General features: G+C 35.8%; 1 protein-coding gene across 1 annotated transcript; it reads right to left on the bottom strand.

Annotated features, from left to right (window-relative positions):
• Positions 1-4,459: 4,459 nt before the first annotated feature.
• LOC122587757 (dentin sialophosphoprotein-like) lies at positions 4,460-6,423 on the bottom strand. Its single transcript, XM_043759923.1, has 4 exons — positions 6,228-6,423; positions 5,847-6,014; positions 5,192-5,501; positions 4,460-4,517 (listed from the first exon to the last, which is right to left on the bottom strand). Exons 1-4 carry the CDS (start codon positions 6,421-6,423, stop codon positions 4,460-4,462), a joined length of 732 nt encoding a protein of 243 aa, XP_043615858.1.
• Positions 6,424-16,377: the final 9,954 nt, after the last annotated feature.

Here is a 16,377-nt window from a genome sequence, read left to right as displayed (position 1 = left end):
CAGAATTTTAGCATATCTGAACCTCTTCATATGCTTCATATGGACCTTTTTGGTCCAGTGAATGTTCAAACTCGTGCTGGTAAGAAATATACCCTGGTGATTGTCGATGAATACTTCAAATATTGTTGGGTAATATTTCTTAAGTCAAAGAATGAAACTGCTGCTGAAGTTATCGCTCTTATCAAGCAAATTGAACTCAAATATAAGTGAAAGTTGTGTCAGCTAAGAAGTGATAATGGAACAGAATTCCAGAATGAAACTTTGGAAAAATTCTGCACTGGCACTGGCATCTCCCAGAATTTCTCATCAGCACACACTCCAGAGCAGAATGGAGTTGTAGAAAGAAAGAACAGAACGCTGATAAAAGCTGCCAGGAGTATGCTTGCTGAATCTGGTCTTCCTAAAATGTATTGGGCTGAAGCAACTGCAACTGCTTGCGACACTCAAAATCGCTCAGTATATGTAAAGAGACACAAGAAGACATCCTATGAAATATTAAGAAATAGAAAACCAAATATTGGTTATATTCACGTTTTTGGATGTCCTGTATACATCCTGAACGACTCCAGTCAGTTAGGTAAATTTGATGCCAAAGCTGATGAAGAATATTTCTTAGGATATTCAGCCATTCCCAAAGCCTTCAGAATCTACAACAAGAGACTGGAAAAGGTCCAGGAGTCAATTCATGTCACATTTGATGAGTCAAATGAAGCAATCAATAAAAAGCCAACCCTTTATTCTCCCCAGAAAGTCCAATTATCTTTGGTGAATATGATCCTATCAACTACAATAAAGATTTATCTGAAGATGTTTCCAGTCATCCTGACTTAGAACCAGTGCAAATCAAAAAACCTCCCAGTAATACTTCATTTTATTCTTCAATAAGTTTCAAACTACCCTTTAAACTTGTTATTGGATCAGATGTTCGTACTTTACCATCAGTATCAGATTCAATTGATTTTGAGCCTGTAATCCAAGAAATACCTTTAAATGAATAATTTTATGATGCAAATCGTGATCTTACAGATTCTGATGAAGATGCTGAAGTTGTCTGGCAAGATCCCTTTCTAGAAAATCAATTGAATTCTTGCACTGATATTGTTGTCAGAAACAATCCTGGTCAATACTCTAAGTGGACAAAAGCTCACCCAATCAACCAGATTATCGGTGACTCCAGTAGAGGGGTTCAGACCAGAAGTGCCTATAGTGAACAATGCTTATATGTCAGCTTCTTATCATTGATTGAACCGAAGAAGATTGACGAGGCAATGAATGACCCAAGCTGGGTGACAGCTATGCAAGAAGAGCTTCACCAGTTCAAACGAAATAAAGGTTGGAATCTGGTTCCTCCTCCAGTTGGCAAGAAAGAACCAATTGGAACCAGATGGGTCTTCAGGAATAAGGTTGATGAAGATGGTCATGTGATCAGAAATAAGGCCAGATTGGTGGCACAAGGGTACGTCCAGACAGACCTTAACTTTGAAGAATCATTTGTACCAGTAGCAAGGTTATAAGCCATCAGAATGTTTTTAGCCTTTCTGCTCATCATAAGTTCAAGGTCTACCAGATGGACGTAAATAGTGCATTTTTGAATGGAGAATTATATGAAGAAGTTTATGTCAAGCAACCTCCAGGCTTCACTGATGAAAAGCATCCACATTGGGTATATCATCTGGACAACGCACTGTATGGCCTCAGACAAGCCCTCGAGCCTGGTATGATACTCTGACCAAACACTTATCAGAAAACGGTTTCAAAAGAGGTGCAATTGACAATACCTTATTTATTCTTCGTGAAAGAGGTAATCTTCTGTTGGTACAAGTTTATGTTGATGATATTATTTTTGGTTCTACTGATGAATCTTTGTGCAAGAAATTTTTGAAAATCATGTCTTCTAAATTTGAAATGAGTTTGATGGGTGAATTAACATTTTTTCTTGGACTCCAGATTAAACAAACCAGTGATGGTATTTTTATTAATCAAGAAAAATATGTTAGAGATATTTTAAGAAAATTCGATATGAATTCCTCACCTTCAAAATCATCTCCAATTTCTGCACCTTTAAGAATAGATTCAGACCCTGATGGGAAGCCAGTGAATACCACTGCCTATAGAGGCATGATTGGTTCACTAATGTATTTAACTGCCAGTAGACCAGATATAATGTTTGCAACATGTCTTTGTGCCAGATATTGTGAGTCCACCTACACAAGATGTTAATCAAGTACAAGATATAATACGAATATAATAATAATGACTATTATATCAAGTAACCCGAATGGCAAGTAATTCTAATCTAGATGAAGACTAGTTAAGAATCACGATCCAGATAATGGATATGAACAAGTAAGATACGTAAGAACAATTGCTTGAAACTATATAAATACTAAATATAATCAAGTATTATGGCAATGAGTCAAGATGTATTTTTCCAAGTATTTTATTTATTGCTATAAACAAAATACATAGGTTGTTGCGGAACAAAGATAATCACACTTGTGAAAATATCTAAACAACCTAGAAATACAAATGATCTACCAACGAGGAATTACTCATAAAAATACTTAGAGTAAATAACACACGTTGCAATGCCAAAGTTCCAAGCATTTTTGCAAGTGTGAGAAGTCTTATATTTATAGGCAAACATGTCTTGAGGACATGGCATATGCCGTACAAATATGGTTGGGTGCATTTATGGATTTGTTGGACAAATCCATAACATGTTTGTTTAAGGTAAAGTATGTAAGTTTCTTGATGTGACTTAACATACTTTATTCCCAACCTTTTGCTAAAACTATCACAATCCTAGGTATAAAGTTATCAACCGGGTAAAGGTAGTTTAAAGCCTGCAAAAAGACTTCCTCGTAATCAGTGTAAAAGTGTTGTAAAGACTTTTACACTGAGCCTCTTCAGTTTCGTCTTCATATAAGATCTTCTCTGAGCTCTGCTTCTGAGATGATCTTCTTCTTCAGTCTTCAGTCTTTGATTTTAGTCTGAATGTCTTCAGTGTTGGTTGATTCTGAAACTGAAGTGAAGCTTCAGTGAGCTTTATTCTGAATGACATCAGAATCTAGAGCAAGCTTCCTTCAATGAACTTCAACTATTTTGAACAAATCATACTTAGTCGATTTTCGACCTAACAAATTTCCCCTACTTGTTCTAAAATAGTGCATGCATTTTATACTTCTATCTATACAAGTTTGTAAGTCTAGAAATGCAAGTTTTTGGTTTAAGTTGTAAAATATTTCCAAGGACATCTTATAGATCATTGATGCCTTAAGAAAATTTTCTTGTTGTTTTTCTAACTTAAAGTATTTCCTATTGATCTGTCGTAACTTGCAACTCTATAAAAGATACTGAGTCGAGTTCAGTTACAAGTACATAATGAAATGAAAAATATTTATAAGTACAAATATTTACAATATAAACAAGCTACTTCTTTGCAGGCCTTGAGCCAGAAGGTATATCAGTAGCTTTTCTTTTGGGAGAACCAACCTTCCCAAAAAGCCTTTCTTCCATCTCCACCTTGTTCTTCATCTTTTGTTGTCACTTCAACATCCAAGCACCAATCAGGTGAGACTTCGTGTAATATACCAGAAATCGTTCGTGTTCAGGTGTGGAAGTAAGGTGTATAACAATGGTGGATGTGTGTGTGTTAGTGTATGTAATGAGAGAGACAATCTGTGTGTGGAAAGCTTGGGAAAATGATATTAGCAAAATATGACAAAAGGTTACAAAAGGTTAAGACTTCGAGGGGTATTTATACTCTAAGTAAAATACATAAGCTCCCCCTCAACCTTATATTAATCATACAAATTAACAATGTAAAGAAATACAACTAAGCACTATTTTGAATTTCTAACATTCTCCTCCTTAGTGCTTGGTTGTCTCTGCTAGTCTTTTCTTGTTCTTTCTTTTCTTGTAATCTTGAGCTGCTTTTGATGTAGATGGCTTATCATTCATAGAATTCCAAAAAGCTATTTTCTTGTAACTATTCCAAGAGTCATTCCAATACCTCTTAGGAATGAAATGCCAGTTAGCACCTTCTGGACGTTCATCAGGCAATCTGATATTATCTTGGAAGTTAATTGGAGGAATATTATGAGGACCTCGTTCATGACTTGGATTCCAAAGAACCCATGAACCTGTCTCAGTATGAATAATTCCTTCTCTTGGTCTAATTGTTCTGGCAGCAATAAGATCTCTAACCCTTTGACGCATATTAATTGTCTCTTGGATCCTTCTTATGTGTCTTTCTCTCTGAATCTGGATGTTTTCATTTTCACAAGGATCAGGATTATCATGTATGGCTCTGAGGAAGAATAAACAATATTTCAAAGTGCCATCTGAATACTTGGGAAAATCAGATGCACAGACAAAGATTTTTCCTCTGAAGCTGTTAATGAAAACAAATCCATCCAATTCTTCTATTGGATCTCCAATCTGATAAGAATTCAACTCATATCCTCCTGCTCTCTGATTTGGTCTCGTGAGATTGATTCTTCTTGTTCTCCTTTCTAGACCAATTTGGAAATCATTAAACTCATAATATCTAATTAAAGCCTGAATGTGACTCTTTAGAGCTTTATAAGCAATGAGTTGATCTGGAGTCTTTGTAATCAAATGAGCATACTGATTGTAGAGAAAGAGGATGTCAGAGATTGGCAAGTATTGGAAAGATTCTTCATGAACAACATAAATGTGACCATCAGCTCTGCGAACTCTAAATCGGACAAGTCTTTGGTTCTGATACTTGATAGGAGCAATCAATGTTAACACACTTGTAATCGGACTCTGGAACTGATTATACCACTCTTCACTTCTTACTGAACTTTCAGCATTCATCATCTCTAAGTATGCATCCCTTTGATTTTGATGTCTGAATAGAAAGAATGTTCTCAACCTATTCAAGGTCATGTTGAGTCTTTCCTCAGATGAGCAATAAATCGGGAAGGCTCTTTCTTCAATGTATCTTGCCCTGCATACTAACTCTTCAGGCCTGGTATTCAAATCTAGCATTTGTGCATAATTCTCATAGAAATACCCTTCATTTATTTGCCAAATTCTGTCTCGAGTAATTCTTGGATGTCTAATTCCCATGCTAAGCTCTCTTGGAGTATCAAGATTATTTGTATCTCTCAGATCATAGATAATCTCTTCAAAGATATCTTTCTCAAATTGTTCTTGAGACATAGCTGGTCTTGGTGTAGCATCATCAGAATCATCCGAATCAGAATCACTATCATTATTAGCCCCATTCTCTGGTTGAAACGGATCAGGATCACTTGATTGATCAGAACTTGATGTTGTTGAGTGATAATGAGAGATGTATTTAACAAGCGGAGGCAAATCATCTAAATCAGAATTATGAACTTGATGAGCTTGAGATGATGAAAGAATATCTACACTTTGACTTTGATCATGCTTTTCAACCTCTTCTTCAACTTCTTCCATATTTTCAAATCTTTCTTGCTCAGATATCTCTTGATCTTGATTTCCTTCTGTTGTATCATTTTGAGCAACATCAGCAACATTTTCTTGAACACTTGCTTCTTGTGTTATGTTATGACCCTCTCCACTATCTTGAATATTCTCCCCCTCGGGTTGATCATCAGGATTTTGATCATCCCGACTCCTTAAGATAGTGGCCGGTCGACATTGTTGTTCAAGCTCAGTAATTCTCTTTTGAAGAGCTTCGGTTTCAGCCTTATGAGTAGTGTCAGTATCCAAGAAATGGAGATATGAAAGAATTGAATGACATATAGCTTTCTTTGGTGGGTTCATATTAGGCTCTTCAGATCTTAATCTACGAAGTACTGCCATAATGAGAGTATCAGTGGATATACCATTTTCATGAAGCCGACTAGCAGTATAGTCATTCAGATAAGTATCACTAATATCAGAGTCTGACGAAGATGATGAACTTGAAGAATAATCAGGAGAATCAGGATCAGGGAATGATTGTTGAATTGGAATCGTTGTGGTAGATATTGATGTTGGTGAAGCTAGAATTTCTGGGGGTGTCGGTGATGTAATTGGAGATGATTGAATAATCGGTGGTGTTGATATGATTGGTTGAGAAGACAAAGGAATAACAATTGTAACAGTTGAAATATGAGGTGTAGAAGGTGTTGAAATTGGAGTAACAACAGATGAACCAATTATAAGAGTACCACCAGTAAGCAATCTACGTGGTGATCACCTGGTTTGAGCCATGGGAAGTTTACCAGTAATAGTATATCTTGAAGCACGTAATACACTTTCTTGTTCTTGTTCAATTCCTTCAACCAAATGAGTCACAAGATTACGAACAATCGGTGATAGTGTTACAACAACTGGAGATTCAGAAATCGGAGTATCAGGAGTAACAGAAACTGGCGCATCAGTAGTTCCAAATGGTTCTACTGAGTGACCTGACGACATCATAACTGTCACAGGATTTCCTGTTGGTTCAAAAGTTTGAACAACAGTTGATGATTCGGCTTCACAACCAGAATCTTTTGGAAAATGGACAAACATAACACCGGTGTCACTTAGATCAACCGTTAAACCCAAAGCACAAATAGCCGCAGCAACTGCTCGAGCTCGAGAGAGTTCAAACTGTTGCTGAGCCAATTCAGCTACACGGGTGCCTTCGTTCAAAGCTGGCATAATGTTAGCAATGGAAGGAGTTCCAAACAATCCTTGAGAGGGCACTGAAGCCGAGCTCTCTATGTTTGTTCCGACAGCATCACCTAGATGTGCAAATGGTACAACAATCGGTGTAAGTGTCCTAAGGGTTCTAGACAAACGTGCAGAAACGATAGGCAAGAGAGGGGTAGATGTCTCTTTATCTTCAACATCCACAGTCTCTGAAGGAGACTGGTTCAGAGACTGGGATGGATTACGTGGATTTTGCCCATGCAATAATGAGACGTCAGTCTGTAGAGAGACTTCCGAATGGCTAGAGGAGGTTTGACCTTGCAAGAGTTGGGAGCTCTTGTCTTCTACCCTAGGTCGAACCCGGTGAGTATATGTGGTTTGGACTAATGGAAGGCCAACGTTTTCTTTATGCCTTATACCTAGCCCGGACCTCTCATCCTCTCTAACATTTTCGACTCCTCCCTCATTTCCTCCTTGTTCCTCCGGGATGTCCATGACATCATCAGCAAACTGATTGGCTTCATTATCAGATGAATCAATATCAGAAACAACCACATCTTCTAGTTCAGCATGTGAAAAACGATCATACTCAAAGCGAGATCTTTTAAATGTTTTCTTTTTGATATGAACAGGAATGGATTTCCTGCGGCCTTGAAAGTATGTCGGTGGAGGAGATAGTAAAACGGTTGTAGATATTGTTGATGAAGGAATATGAGTTGGAATTGATTGTGATTGAGGCATTGCTGGGGGTGATGATTTCTGGAAGGGGTGTTGATTGAAATGGTGATGAATGTCTTTGTGGTGATGGTGTTCTTGGTGATGGTGATCTTCTGATATTTGAAGTTTTAGGAGGTGGTGATCGGATAGGTCTTGGAGTCCCAGACTCAGAGATAGTATTCTCAGAAGATGTAGGAGAAGAAGGTTCAGCTGGTGTTTTTCTTTTCAACTGCTTTTTCTTTGAAGAACTTCCCTTCTTCTTCTTCTATTGATGCACTTTCTTACTTAACTTTAACACAAACATTTCACCTTTCTGTTTCTTACTCTTTGGCCTACCTGAACTGGATTCACCCTCACTCTCTTTTCTCTTCCTCTTAGACCCCTCACTTGGCAACCTATGCACAACTTGGGTAGGAACCGAGAGGCTTTCCGGTCCCAGAGTTGTTCTAATCCAGTCCAAGTATGCCTTCTTGGCATCATCAGAATCAGGAACCATTTCAAGTAAGAATGATGGAATCAGATAAGAATAGTTAGGAATACGAGAGTCTCTAACAAACTTGAAAGGATGAGTAACAACTTTCCCTGTTTCAAGAAGTCTTGGAATATGCTTCTTGTTCCTGATTATATTGCGAACAATTGCTGAGAGAAATCTGATTAAGGGAATGTAGTTCTTGGGAGCAGATATTTTTCCATTTACTGCAACTATCAGCTGATCCCAAAGAAGTTGAGCAATATCATAGTGCTGATTGAACACAAACCCATAAAATATGTACAGCATTGTCTGGGTCATGTTATCCATTCCTCTTGTATATGGATGAAAACAATTGCTGAGAACAGAAAACACATGGTACCAAATTCTTGGTAAGTTCTTTAGCTTGAAATCAGTTGTTTTGGTTAAAGGACCATCATAACCAAGTGAAATCAAAGCAGCAAACATCACATCATTTGACTCAAATACATCATAATCATTTCTCCCATTTGAGTTTGCTTCTGGTAGCCTTAAATATCTTCTGAAATCATCTAAATTGAATTCAAAGTCATATGTATTCTCTCTAGAACGAAGTTGAAATTGAAACTGGCCTTGTCGACGAAGTTCTGGAGATTTAACTTTGGCTTTAGTCCTTGATGAAGATGTATCATGTGGTTGCACAAAGATAATAGATCTCCACATATCAAATAAATATGATTCAGCAAGATCAACATCAACTGTGAGAGCATGAGTAAGAGGATGATTGTGGAAGATTGCTGAAATGATTGGAAAGCCAGGAGCATTGAAAGGATCATTTAGATATCTATTATTTCTCATATTGATGGAATTTCCGGTTGTGAGAATTTCTTCAATCGATTCATTAATGGCAATCTCTTCATCATGTGCAACCTCTTCTTGATGATCCATTATTTTTATATTTTTCTGATTTTAAGACATAAAAACTTTTAACACACACAGAAAAATAATATTTGAATAGCAAATAACAAGGTTTACACAAACAATTTATATAAGATACAATGAGGTTCACAAAGGCGATCAACTCAGTGTATCCTTTATAAATCAATTGTTATGAGAAAATAAACACAGAACAGTTAAATACATATTTTCCATATATAAATTTACAAAGAAGTTCACAAAGGCGATCAATTCTTTGTACTCTTATATACTTTGATATGTATAGAACTTTGAAAATAAGATATAATCATATAAGTATGATATATTTGAGAAAAACAAGGAAGTACACAAAGGCGTTCGATTCCTCGTATTCCAAAATATATGACAATTATATGATCATACAAAACAGTTTGTCACACCACACAATAATAAAAAAATTAAAAAATTATGGAAGGAAATTTTTTTTTCTAAGTATAGAAAATCAGAATGATCTAAATTAGATCGTTCTGAGTAAAACTCAGTGAAAAGGAAATGAAATGATCTAAATTTAGATCGTTTTGAAAGCTTTTAAGGAAAAATAATGAAGTATGAAAAACTGAAGGTGAAACGATCTAAAATAGATCGTTTTAGACCTTTTGAGAGAAAAAGTTTAAGTATGGGAAAAAGGAAGTAAAACGACCTAAAAGAAATCGTTTTAAGTTTCGCATGAGAGAAAAAAATGTTAAGTATGGGAAAAAAAGAAAAAAGTAAAACGATCTAAAAGAGATCGTTTTAGGTTTTGTCAGTTTAAACACACTTTTGAAGTGAAGAAAAAATGAAACGATCTAAATTAGATCGTTTTAAAACTTTTTAAGAAAAACGTCACTTCATTTTTGAAAACATAAAGTGACATCAAATACATGATATCTCTTTACATTTACAAGTATCAGATTTGAGCGAACCGAATTCATAAGAATTCAGTTACCCATCAATTGAATTCCAAACACTCTTTCAAACCACACAACAATCAGACCCAAGAACGATCCAAATTAGATCGTTTTGGTCTCAGTCTCAAGGATTTAACAATTAATTAACATGAAAAAGTGAACAGGAAAGGTGAATGGTAAACTTATTTTACTTCCGAGTCGTTTAGAAATCAAAACGATCTAAATTTAGATCGTTTTAGAATCAAACAACTCTAAAATAAAATATCTTTGCCAAACACTTTTTCAGTTAGCCAAACATACATCTAAGTTCACATTCAATGGATCAAACTGCAATTTGAGCATGGCATAACATTTGAATAATGCAAACTAACATTATCATAACACAAATTATCTAAACAGAAACACATCAAACCCTTTTAAAAACACACACTGATCATACTTTCACAAGAACAGGGGGGAAGGGTTTTTGAATTTTCAAAAACATCAAATAAAGCATTTAAACATGTAATAATCATTTACACATATCCTAAACATGCTTCTAATTCACACAGTCAACACAGAATCACTAACAGAAATGAGAAATTCAAGAAAAATCGAAGAAATGAAATCAACATTCAATTCGAAATAGTACCTGTGGATGTGATTGAAATTTGATGATGTTATGGAAAGAAATGATCATAGAACAATTTGAAACAAAACCCTTAACTTCTTTTGATGATCAGCAACAAAAAATTTTATGATGATTTTTGGGTGAGAGTGTTAGTTTACGGGTAAGTGTGATTTAGATGAGAAGAAAAAATGATTATCTTTCCCTCCTTAAAGAGAAAGATAAGAAAGTGGGTCGGGTCAGGCTGACTGGATCGGGTTTGGTTATCTGGGTCGGGTATGGATTAAATCGGTATTGGGCTCGATTGTTTTTGGGCTTTTTCTTATAACAGAATTTTAAAACAAAACAAAACAAACAAAAATATTTTTATGAATTTTAAATTTTCAAATTTTATATTTAATTTTTCTAAAATAACAATGAGTTTCGAATCAAATAGTGCAAATACACAAACTCCCCCTCGATTCATGAATTATCCTTTCTCATGTTTGATAGATAACGAATGAAATTAGAGAGATGGAGGATTTTTACAATGCAAGCAGAGGCAAGTAAGCTTATTGGTAATGAGCACTTATTTTGAGATGGTTTCTTTGAACAGAAACTCATTCCAGGATCATGTGTTGAATATCTTCCAAAGTGGAAATACATAACACAGACCTTTATTACCTATAAAAAAAATTAAGTTGTTTTTGGTACCCACTGTTGAATGGGTCCTTTTGGGTTAGAAAAATTGGTCATGGTATTGTTTGAAGATTTGGGATTCTGTTTCTTTGGAGTTTTGACAGTGAACCAACCATACTGATCCCTATAACTAGTTATACCCTTAGATGTTTCTTTTGTGAGGAAAATTTGGTTAGTTTTTGACATCTTGGATATTGAACTATGTTTAGAGATAGTTTTAAGAGTAGAGGTTCTAGAAATAGATGAAACATGAGCCTTAATGGTGTTCTTACCTTTGACAGCTGGTGCAAGCTGACTTTTAGGTGAGTAAAATGATGTTGGAGCAATCTTAGATTTAGATTCCTTCTTTGGTTCAACTTTAGGCTTTTTGAAAGAAAGTTTTTTAACTTCTTTTTCAATTTTTGATTGACTTTTTGGTTGAGAACCAGTTTTTGTAGTCATCTTTTCAATAAATGCTTTTGCTTTAGCCTTAAGATTTTCAGGAATCTCAATTTTATGCTCTAAAATCACTTTACTTTGGTCATTAGGTGTGATCACAGGGGTTTCAAAAGAAAGTACCTTTTTGACAGAAGCAAGACGTTTAGCCTTCAAAGCTTGAATTTTCTCTTCAATCTTGAAAAATGATGATAACATTGTTGTGGACATATCTTTAATTTCTTGAATTGGTTTTGGTCTTTCAACATCATCTGACTCAAAATCATCCTCAGATGGTTTGATGAATTCTTGAATCATGCCAAGGCGAAGAAATTTTTCATCATACAAAGCACCAAGATCTTCTTTTTGAATTTTCTCTAAATGTGTTGGATTCTCACAACCTAAACCAAAAAGAAGTTCTGATTTATCAATCTTTGATTTATTGTAATAAGCAGTGAAGTCCAGAAAAGGATTTTGTTCTATTTTGTAGATTTTCTCTTGGTAGAACAAAATTCTTGCTTTCAAATCCTCAACTTGTTTTTGAAGAATTTCAATTTCAACTCCTTTGAGAAAACAAGAACTGTTTAAGTCAGAAATATGTCTTTCATGTTTTTCACAATTTGGTCTCATATCTTTCATTTTGTTTGTGAGAAACTCAACATCTGCTTGTCTTGCATTTGCTCTTATCCATTCATTGGTTTTCTCAAGCTGTAAGGTCTCAATGGTTTGCTTGAGTGAATGGACAGTCTTTTTAAGGTCTTGACATTTATTGGTTAAATGGGCATTGGGTGAAACAACTTGAGAACTATTACTTGACAAATGCATTTCTTTCAAAGAGTCATAGTTAACTTTGAGAGCATCATGAGTTATTGAGAGTTGAGAAAAATCTTCGTTAAGTTTATCAAACTCTTGTTTAGCTATTTTCAAATTTGTTTTCAAAGTAAGATTTTGCTTTGTCAAAGTATCAGCAGTTGTTTGAAGAGACAAGTAGTCAGTTTAAGTAAAAAATTGTACCTCTTTAGATGAAATGTCTGAATTGATGTTGATTGTTGTCATTTGAAATGATTGAATTACAACTTGAAAAAAAATAAATTTTTTTTTTTTAAACTTTGAATTTTATAAAAAACTTGAATTAGAAAATGAAACTAGAACGATCTAAAAAAAATTCCTAAGTATTGAAAAATGAAACTAGAACGATCTGAATTAGATCGTTTTAGAATCTTAAAAAATTTTCTAAGTGATGGAGTAGAAAGAAGAAAGAAAAGTTAGAACGATCTAAATTTAGATCGTTTTAACAATTTTGGGTGAAAAATTTTCCAAGTATGAAAACTTTGAAAATTTGGGCAGAGTAACACAATGATTTGGAAATTTTTGAGCAAAACCAATCTCAAGGAGATTAGTTACCCAAGGAAGAGTGTGATTCCCAATCACAACAACTTCAGAATCACGATCCACACAACACACACTTCACACTGAATCACAAAAGCTAGAACGATCTAAATTAGATCGTTTTAACTTCAAAATGGCCAAAACTAGAACGATCTAAAAGAGATCATTTTAGTTCCTCCAAAAGAGATCGTTTTATATACCTGCAAATACAAACAGAACAGACAAAGTAGTCGATTTTTGATACAAACTTGGTCAATTCTCACTCAATTTTGAGAATTAGGGTTTGATCCAAAGATCAAAATGCTCAGAAAATGATCGCGCACAACCCTAGAAACAATTCCATATCTCAAATCAACTGAATTATGAAAATCAAATTTTGATCAAATTTTCTAAAATTTTGATTTTTAATCAAAACTTTGAATTTGATCCTGAAACTTAACAGGATGTTTTGAAATATGATTTGGAATGTATTTGTGAACAAAAACTGGAAAATTGAATGATAATTGAATGTAAGTTGTTGAAGAACAGAAATGGCGGCAAAAGTTTTCTTTGAACACGAAGAAGAAGAATTTGAGCAAAGATTCAACGAATCAGTATTGAATTTGTTCTGGATCGTCAATGGATTGTTGTTCTGCTCTGATACCACATGTAATATACCAGAAATCGTTCGTTTTCAGGTGCGGAAGTAAGGTGTATAACAATGGTGGATGTGTGTGTGTTAGTGTGTGTAATGAGAGAGACAATCTGTGTGTGGAAAGCTTGGGAAAATGATATTAGCAAAATATGACAAAAGGTTACAAAAGGTTAAGGCTTGAGGGGTATTTATACTCTAAGTAAAATACATAAGCTCCCCCTCAACCTTATATTAAACATACAAATTAACAATGTAAAGAAATACAACTAAGCACTATTTTGAATTTCTAACACTTCGGCTTCCCCCTCAGAATGTTGATCATCTGCTTGTGTTCTGAGAACCCAAACTTGTGGACTGAAACCTGCTCATACTCTTCTTCAGCCCTTCCTTCTCTTTTCACAATCAGATTGAACAACTTCAGATTATCTTCTTTTATTATCTCAACATCAAGGATCTTTGCAGGATTACACCTGTGTTTCACATAATACTCATACTGATCCTTCTCATGTTTATCCATGACTTGAGAAGTTTGTTCTGAAATTGGTATGAATGTAGAGTGGTCTGTATCACGAGCATGTTTCCTTGTTGATCTGGGACCAGTCTGCTTGGGCTTCTATCATAAGCTTCAATCGTTGTCTATATCACCTTTAGAGGTTCCTAACTCTGCTGAGCTAGGCACTCAGAAAAACCTTTGCTCAATGTGGAAAATTGCGATCTTAACCTGAAGGAGGAGTTAAGAAGCAACTTGTCATGCTCTTGGACATCAATGAGCACCTTTCAATCTTCTGCAGTGAACACATCAGTGGGGGTGGAAGGAATACTTTGATCGTTCTTTCACAAAGCCAGCACTACATCCACTTGCTTCGACTGATTTTGAACGTTCTGATCAAGGTTTGACACAAAGTTTTTGATTTCAGTAATCACCTTGTCAACCTTGTCATTTGTTTCTTTTGTTAGTTCAGAAACCAGTGATTTGACCTTGGCTTCAACCTTTTCTGCTACTGACACTGAAATCTGAGAGATTATTTCCTAAGAGAATGCAGATTTCAGTGTCTCAATCAAGGCTTGGTTTCTTTACCAACTCAGCAACTTCCTTTTCAACTGCCAAGAATGCTTGTTACATCATGTGGACTGAGGATGTCAGATTTGCAACAACATTATGAACATCCCTCTTGATCAGTTTAAAGGCTTCACCAATAGCCCCACTCAATCTGTTACAAGCAGAAACCAACTCATGAAGCTTCCCAGCCACCAATCCTTCATTTCCAGCAATTTTTGTAAATTCTGTGCCCATAAATATTTGGGCACCTTTCAAATCAGCCAAGGACTTAGTGTTGGCAGTTAGAGATTTGGTTAAGCCCTCAACCTGAAGAAGAAGGTTTTGGACTTCAGTGTGTGATTTCTCTAACTGAGCTTCAATACTCAACGGTGGAGGAGGTTGAATGGAACCAGAAGCAACGAAAGGAGGAGTTTAAAGATCTGCCAGAGTTTTCTCTAAAATAGTATCTGAAGGACCCTTAGATTCGGTTTCAGAGTCCAACTCTTTTTCTTGCTTTTCTGGCAGATCAAAGTTTCTCCTTGGTAGAATATTATGAATTTGGGGGTGAAGGTGTTGAAGTTGTGGTTCAAATCTGGGAGAAGTGACAAAAGCAGGAGTTGTGTTTTCAGGAAAGAAAGGGTGTTGGTGTGAAATTGGGGGTCGTTGATATGGAAGATCAAGATCGATGATATTTTGTGGATTCAAAGGAGGTGGGAGTATAGGTTCATTGACAAGGTTGAGGGGTGGAAGATGTAGGTGGCTGGGAGGAAGAACTTGATTTGGATTTAAATAAGTTCAACATTTTGCCACTAGATCCACTGGTGGGTCTCACATTCTTTTGTGACCCGCCCAGTGATCTTTCTGAGCCAGCTGGTCGTGCTGTGTTAGTTTTATTTTTACCAATTACCTCAAGCATTGCAGGGGAGAGTTCAGGCTCATCTTCAGATTCAGTGAGCTTGGAAAGATCCTTGCAGTATTCAGGTGCAGAGCTCTCCTGAAGTATGTCAACATATGCATCTCCCAGAATATTAATAAAGCAAAGACTGGGGAACCTTTGGAATGCAATGTGTATGCTTCTCTTCCTTTTCAACTTGGTAATCAATTGAGAAAACAGCATCTCAGTGAAATCTACATTCATTCCATGCCACAAATAGTAGCCCATCTCAACTTGGATCAAGGAAATCTGGTCCAAGCCACCATTGTTGCTACCAAGACACTCCACAATCTGTGTCCAGAAGTACCTCCAGCAGTTTTTGAAGCCAGCAATGAATATGTAGCCAGAGGTCTTCAAATTACCATCATCATCAAGAATTTGATTGTGGCTTGTCACCAACAAAACTTCCCTGAAGTCTACTCCTTTCCTTCTTTTCATGTAAGGAGTATTGGGAGGCAGATAATTCAATCTGAGTGCCTCCCTGAACCCATCTAGGGTTAACACGCACTTCACTGTGCCTTCTTTTATAGTAAAGGATATAGATTTTTCATCCTTACTCACTTTCGCCGTATACCAAAATTCAAGCAGATAGCGGTGGTACATCTATTCAGGATCGGCAGTCTGGGCATATGAAATAGGGCAACATTCAAGAAATTTGTTTAACCTTCCCAACAAGGTCTTTGATTTGGCATTAACGGCTGTCTTGTAGTTGTTCATGTTGAATCAAATGGTTTTTGACTCAAATTTTTCAGGCCATGAAGAACTGGGTTTAACTACCGATTTGGGTGGGGAATATTCAAAAGCGATGAGAGTTTTGGGTTCTTTTGGTTCTTTTTGTTGTTGTGCCATTGAATATGATTGAAGAAATGAGAGTGAAGACGATTTAAGGAATTTAGGGTTTGAGTGTTTGAAAGAAGAGAGAGTGATAGAGAATGATGATTGGGAGTAAATGAAAAATGAAGTAAATGAAGGAATGATTTAGGAAAAAGATATTTAATTTTCGAAGGGAATAC

This window comes from Erigeron canadensis, chromosome 2, assembly GCF_010389155.1.
Source record: "Erigeron canadensis isolate Cc75 chromosome 2, C_canadensis_v1, whole genome shotgun sequence".
Classification (NCBI taxonomy): domain Eukaryota; kingdom Viridiplantae; phylum Streptophyta; class Magnoliopsida; order Asterales; family Asteraceae; genus Erigeron; species Erigeron canadensis.
This window is presented reverse-complemented; position numbering and strand designations above follow the sequence as displayed.